The sequence below is a fragment of the Lactuca saligna genome, chromosome 3 (genome assembly GCF_052625555.1).
Source record: "Lactuca saligna cultivar CGN05327 chromosome 3, ASM5262555v1, whole genome shotgun sequence".
NCBI classification, from domain to species: domain Eukaryota; kingdom Viridiplantae; phylum Streptophyta; class Magnoliopsida; order Asterales; family Asteraceae; genus Lactuca; species Lactuca saligna.
Genome location: NC_136419.1, coordinates 128,769,668 through 128,777,467, shown reverse-complemented (window position 1 = coordinate 128,777,467; position 7,800 = coordinate 128,769,668). Strand labels below are relative to the sequence as shown.

At 31.4% G+C, this 7,800-nt stretch overlaps 1 protein-coding gene across 1 annotated transcript; it reads right to left on the bottom strand.

The window, feature by feature from the left end:
• Positions 1-6,873: 6,873 nt before the first annotated feature.
• LOC145035970 (uncharacterized) lies at positions 6,874-7,413 on the bottom strand. Its single transcript, XM_078984464.1, has one exon. It carries the CDS (start codon positions 7,411-7,413, stop codon positions 6,874-6,876), a length of 540 nt encoding a protein of 179 aa, XP_078840590.1.
• Between the last annotated feature and the right edge of the window lie 387 nt (positions 7,414-7,800).

Below are 7,800 nucleotides of genomic sequence, written 5' to 3'. Positions count from 1 at the left end.
CGTTTATATGTGCTATGTATGCTATGTTTGATATAGGCCGAAAGGCATTATGTTATGGGCCGGAAGGCATTTATGTTATGGGACGGAAGGCATTGTGATGTGGACCGGAAGGTCGACGCGGGTAGGACCGGAAGGTTTACCGGGTCGGGACGGAAGTCCCTTGAGACACATGGACCGGTAGGTCATGGCCCGGAAAGGCGTATGTGCGTAAGTAGTATTTTGGGAGAACTCATTAAGCATTTATGCTTACAGTTGTTGTGTTATGTGTTTCAGGTACTAGCGAGGACCGTGGGAAGGTGCTGGCGTGACTGTACACACTAACGAAGGATTTATTTTATGATCTTGGGATTTGATATATTTTGTATTATGATATGATACATTGGATTTTTATGGCTTGATTTGGATGAAAACATGTTTTAAGAAATGAAAATTTTGTTTTGAAAATTTAAGTTGTTACAATTATAGAGCTACAAATATTCACGAGATGTTGCATGGAGATATTTGTGGACCGATTGATCCTCCCACCCAAGCGAGTAATATTTATATTTTAGTTCTTATTGATGATTATTCTAGATATATGTGGTCTTTTCTTTTGAAGCACAAAAGTGATGCATTCGGAATTATTAAAAGATTCAAGATATCAATTGCAAACGAACCGGTAAAGAGATCAAGACTTTCCATACAGATAGAGGTGGAAAATTCACATCAATTGAGTTGAATCATGTTTTGACGAAGAAGGGATTTCACGTATGTTGACAACTCCTTATACACCTCAACAAAACAATATAGTCGAACGGAGAAATCGAACTCTACTCGAGATGACTTGGTGCCTATTGAAAGCAAAAGATATTCCAAACTACTTTTGGGGAGAAGTGGTACGACATGTAACGTTCATTATAAATTGTACACCTACTCGAGCATTGATAGGTGCTACACCATTCGAGAAATTTTATGGTGAAAAGCCAAATCTTGAAGACTTGAAAGTATTTAGTTGTGTTGCATATGAAAGAGTTGTCTCAAAACATTTGAAGAAGCTTGATGATAGGTCACGATCATTGGTATATTTTGTAAAGGAACCCGATTCGGGAGGATTTCGGTTATATAATCCACGGGAAAATAAAATTATTATTAGTGCCAACCAGAAAATGTAAAAATTGCATTTTTATTTGGAGATTTAAAGGAAGAAGTGTCGTGTGCCAACTAGAAGGTTTCATGAAGCAACGTGAAGAAACAAAAGTCTACAAATTGGCAAATGCATTATACGGTCTCCAACAATCTCTGATAGCATGGAATTTGAAGCTTAATAACACGTTGAAAAATATGGGTTTTAAACAGTGCATGTAAGAAAATGCAGTTTATAGAAAGGTTGCAAATGGAGAATACATAATAGTTGCAGTTTATGTAGATGATTTGTTCGTGATAGGAACAAGTTTAGAGTTTATAAACCAATTCAAGAGATTAATGGCGTTATAGTTTGAAATGTCGGACCTTGGTGAACTAACTTGCTACTTGGGTATTGAAGTATTGCAAGAAAATGGTTGTGTAAAGGTGGAGCAAGAGAGTTATGCTATGAATATTCTAAAAGAGGCAAGTATGCAAGAGTAATGCAACTCAATGTCCAATGGATTCAGGACTAAAGTTGTCAAAAGTTGAAGATGAACCAGAAGTTGAAGCTACCTATTATTGAAAAATAGTAGGTTGCTTATGATATCTCTTACACACTCGTCCAAATTTAGAATATTTGGTTCGAGTAGTTATCCGTTATATGCAAAGTCCAAGAGAATTTCATGCACACGCTACTAAGCAAATTCTTTGTTACTAGTGTGGTACTTCATCTTTTGGGATAGTATATAAACGAAGTAATAATATGAGCTTAATAGGATATAGTGATAGTAGTCACAATGTTGATGTTGATGATGGCAGAAGTACAATAGGACATGTCTTCTACCTTGGTGACTCACCTATCACTTGGTGCACCTAGAAGCAAGATATAGTAGCATTGTCCTCGTGGGAAGTTAAGTTCATGGCAACTACTACAGCTGCATGTCAGGCAGCTTGGTTAAGGGAGTTATTGGCGGAGCTGACAAGAATGAAGAAACAGAAGGTGCTGATTCGCATAGACAACAAATCAACAATTGCATTGTAAAAGAATCATGTCTTTCATGGAAGAAGCAAGAACATTCCCACTTGATTCCATTTCATTCGAGAGTGTGTGGAAAACGAGCAAGTGATTGTTGAACATGTTTCTGGAGATAAGTAACGAGCAGATCCACTTACGAAGGCCTTAGCTCGAATAAGGTTCGCAGAGATGAGAGCGTTGCTTGGTGTGCAAGAATTACCCTCGACTTAGAAATTCAGGGGGTGATTGTTAGTGAATACATGAGTCCGGAAGTGGCTAGAAGGTGTGATTCGGTCCAGAAATAAATTCCTTGGAGTGTTGTCCAAGTTCTAGAGAATTTCATTGAGCCATAAGGATTCTCTACATGGAAAGTTTTAGATTACTTTTAGGAATCCTAATTATATACTAATTAGTTTTGTTGTGCGTGTGTGTCTATATATATATATATATATATATATATATATATATATATATATATATATATATATATATATATATATATATATATATATAGTCAATACGTTCCTGTAATCGGGATCACCTATTGAAGTTTTAAAGTTATATTTCTTCAATAAAACTTGCGAGTTTATGCAGTAACCTTTTGTTTTCTAGTTTCTTGTTTACCTTGAGGATTGGTAGAGAGAAAATGGGTTAGAGGGGATGCACTTATGAAGTGATACAATTTTGGAGGAATGTGTGGATTTATGTTTTGATTATGTTTTTCTCCTCATTGAAAGTAATTGACAACTTGAAGTAAATTACGTCCAGGAAGTTTAGTAATATTTAATTAGGTTTAATCTTAATTAAATTTGTTTAATGTTAATATTTAATATGGGAAAGATATTTTACACAATCATATGGAATTTTGATTTACAGATAAGATTTTTTAATATTAAGTTAATTAAAACCTTATAAAATTATAAGTTTGGATATTAATGTAAGTTTTATAGTTTAAGGTATATATATATATATATATATATATATATATATATATATATATATATATATATATATATATATATATATATATATATATATATATATATATATATATATATATATATATATATAACTTTTGGAGGATACGGAAGTAATATTTGAAGTGTACAAGCATATGAATAAAATTCTTTATTCATGATAATTTGATAATTGTAATGATTATATAATATGTGAAAAATTATAAAATACTATCCATCTTAATTTGAAAAGTGTAATGATTATATAATAGGGAAATTAATTAATCTAACCAAAATTTAACATGTATTTGAAGAAAATAATCAAAAATTTTGTTTTAGCAAAAATAATTATCAAGTCCAAAATGAGCATTCGAGATTGAGAGAGTACATTTTGGATTGACATTCCGAAATTCCAAACTGAAATTTCGGAGTTAAATAAATAAATTCAAAATTTCAAAAACATGTTTGAAATTCGACGAATATTTCCGGAATTTTGAGAAAAAAGTTGTTTTTTATTTAAATCTAACAAAAAATTAAATAAACGTTGTAAATATAAACTATTCTTTAGATATAAAATCATATATTTGATTGAAAATCGATGATATTAAACATTTCGAAATAGATACTTCAGACATATATTTTTTTGGATAAAAAATTGGAAAAAATAACTCTCAAATTTAAAGATTAAATCCGGAACAGAGCATTGGAGAGTTACAATATTTTTTCAAAAACTATTTTTTTTTGTTTGTTTTTGTTTTTTTTTTTTTTTTAAAAAAAAATTATTTATAATGGTTAGTTTACCCAATTTTTTATATGATATGTGAAAAATTATGAAAATTTTGGCATAGTACGTTCTTTGTTAAATATTAACGGTTATTATCAGTCACCTAATGATATGATAATTTTATTTAAATTTCTATCGCAACGACAAACAACTAGATTTTACGTATAAATTATAAGAAGATAAGGAAAATGCAAGAGTTTTGCTTTAAAAAGTAAAATATATTGTACATTTATTGTAAAGCTGTTTAGGTATGCTAAATTTTTATTTTTTTGTTTTAGTTGGTAATTTGTTTGTTTTCTAACTATAAATAGAGATGGCAAACAACAAACAAAAAGTTCAAAAAAAAAAAAAAACAAAGCTAAATATTCCAATCTCCAATCATTAGTTTGCCCAATTATAAACATAAATAATACTAAAGAACTAAATATTTGTCTTTTTCACAAATTGTTTAGGGGTGATCCAACTGGTTTTTCAAAATAGTTGTCCTGATATGAGTTATTGAACTCCAAAGGAGATGATTTAATAACTTGATGAAATATTTATTTTATAATCAATATTACTGACGTTTTTTTTTTTAACAGTCGGATATTCTTAAAGCGAGCTAGCAAGAAGCTATAAATTACAAAGAAATAGTTAGAATTGGATTTTTAAGCCAATCAACCTAATTAGTTTTATTTTTAAAATTTCAAGAATTAAACCAATTATAAGAAAAATCAACTATATCTTCAAAAATCCGGTTTTAATCGGACTAGAATCTCCAAAAATGATACTATTACGTATCTCCAAATCACCCATAATGACGTTTGAACAATAGTCTTCAAAACCGTCTTTTTATTACCAGAGATCGAAATCGTATCCAACCAAAAAAATAGATCATGTAGAATATCCACACCAGGAAGCACCAAATTCACCCATCTAAACACTTATTGCCAGATAACATAAACTTCTTCACATAAAAAGAAAACATGATTCGTATTTTCCACCTGTTTATCACATAATGGACAAAACAACGAAGGGATATCCAAACCTTTGATGTTAAGATTCCACCTGGTAGGTAAACGATCAATTAATAATCTCCAAATAAATATCTTTACATTTCTAGGAACGAAGCGATTCCACCTGATCACAAGAGTAACATCCGGTAAGCACTCATTATCAATATTCAATATGTTTTCTAACTTCATTCACATTGAAATTGAGAACACCATTCAATTCCTAACGCCAATCATCTTCTTATAGGTTCGGCTGAAAGGATTGAATCAACAATAATAAGGTGTTGTTTGTTTTTTTAAACCAAAAATCCATAAAGTTTATGGATCACCTCTGCAACCCTTTTTAGTAGAAGAGGTGAAACAAACGGCTGCAGACTGTAATAAGAAGCGTGTTTGTTTTTTTAAAATCTGCATGCTACTGCAGATATTAAAAAATTAAAATAAACTGATTTTATAATCTGAAAATAGTTTTTTAATCCCGAAAATATAATAATGTATACCATTTCGGCAAGAATTTACGCTATTTTAGCAAAAAATAATGATATTTTAACAAAAAATAAAGATATTTTAACAAAAAATAAAGATATTTTAACATAAAATAATGATATTTCATCAATAAATTATTATTATTCAATATAAAAAAAATTCAACCAGAATAAACAAAAAAAACATAAAAAAAATATGAAATAAGATTTCAACAATATATAATCAATATTTTAGCAAGAAAAAAAGAATAAGAAGAGGTTGGAAGAGGCAAAACAAGTGTTGTGCCAAGAAGAACACGCGCAAAGGTTTTTTAATCTGAAAACTTCTGAAAAACAAACAGCTGCAAGATGAAAAGTGTTGCGCGTGTGCTGCACCACACAACAATAAGAGATCTGAATAGGTTCTTTTTCTAAAAAACAAACAACACCTGAGTCTTCAAATCGACTTTGTAAGGCTCCACCTTCAAAATTACGATTCCAAATCCAATACCAACCATCTTCCCATCTATTCACAATAGAGCAATTACGATTTTGCTCTAAATAAAACAAATGTGAAAAACGATCTTGTAAAGGAATATTACGTATCCAAGTATCCAACCAAAATCGAGTGGTTCTTCCATTCCCTACCATCTTCTTGAGACACGAAAAAGGAATTTTACCCATTTCATACATGGTATTAATGGAACCAATAATACGAGATCAAACCCCCGAAGTCGTAACTCTATAAATACTACAACAAACACCAATCGGATAATCATACATAGTTGAAATCACCTTAACCCATAAAGATTTTTTTTCTTTAACAAACCTCCAACGACATTTTTGGATCAAAGCTAGGGATGAGCATGGGTCGGTTTGGGTCGGTTTTTGGCTAAAACCAAACCAAACCGTAGAAAGTCGGTTTTTCGGTTTTTAAAATCATATATGTTCGGTTTTTGCATGGGTCGGTTTTTCGGTTTTCCGGTTGGGTTTATGGGTTTTCGGTTTTAAACGGTGGGTTTATGAGCTCCTGTTTTTTTTTTTTTTTCTAGTTTTTGGGTTCAAACCTAGTGAAAATACGTTGCGATAAATAGTATTGTATCTACTTTAAATATACTAAAATAAAGAGTACAAATTCTAGTATTATAAAAGCATAAAAGTGTTCAAAAGATCAAAGTTTAACACCATTAACAGTTTGTTGAAAATAAACATAAATTATTAAAAAGATAAAGTCTAAAGTCTAAAACTAAAAGTTTAAATCATAATATAAATAATGTATATGTGGGTCGGTTTGGTTTTTATGGGCGGTTTTATACGTCAAAACCGAACCAAACCGTTATTCTTTGGTTTTTGTAAAATTCAAACCTAAACTATCGGTTATTCCTTTGGTTTCGGTTTTGTCGGTTTTTTTTTGGTTTTTCGGTTTTCGGTTCATTTTTGCTCATCTCTAATCAAAGCAATATTAATAGCCTCAAGACTACCAAAACCGAGACCTCCTTTCTCCTTGGAAGCCAACACCAAATTCCAATTAACCCAAGAAAGTTTTTTAGAACTCCCATCAAATCCCCAAAAAAAAATTAGCACGCATGGATTCCATATATTTCCTAACCTGGACCGGCATAAGAAAAAGGGACATATAGTAGTTCCCTAATGAACCCAAAACAGAAGTAATCAAAACTGATCTACCACCGATAGATAACATATTTTCCTTCCAATTTGACAGTGTTTTCTGAAACTTGTCAATTATTGGCTTCCAACCTTTAATCAAAGCCATACTAACATTCACGGGTAAACCAATGTAAGAAAAAGGAAGTTTAGTAGGTCTACAACCAGTCACGGTAGCAACCGACATAACCTCGCCAAAATCGACCCATATACCAAAAAGATTGGATTTATGAATATTTATTCTAAGACCCGAAGCATAGAAAAAACAATCAAATAAACGAACCAAGCAGATAACATTTTCTCTAGACCACTCTCCCATAAGCAACGCATCATCCGCATAAAGAAAATGAGAAAGAGTCAAAGATCCAATTTTCATACCTCGAAAAACACCCGCCTCCATAGCATCTGTAATATCAACATGAAGACCTTCCATTATAAGAATGAATAAAAACGGAGATAAAGGATCACATTGACGAAGGCCTCTCTGAATAAAAAATTCTTCTGACGGGCTCTGATTTACAAGGACCTAAGCCTTACTCAATAGAAGACAACCACGAACCCACAAGATCCATTTGGAACCAAACCCGAGAAAAAACATAATTTGTAACAAATAATCCCAATTAACCAAGTCATAAGCTTTCTCAAAGTCAATTTTAAAGACCATAAGTTTCTTCTTCAATCTCTTATGCCAATCTATAATTTCGTTGACCATAAGGGGACCATAACACCGTTTGTTCACTACTAATAATCAAATCCATAGCTGTCGCAATCCGCAAAGCCAATTTTTTTTTTTTTTTAATTTTATACTGAGCACCAATCA

Bases quoted from the DNA above. Each gene is read 5' to 3' on its own strand.
- LOC145035970 (XM_078984464.1), bottom strand. From the start codon at position 7,413: ATGGAAGGTCTTCATGTTGATATTACAGATGCTATGGAGGCGGGTGTT.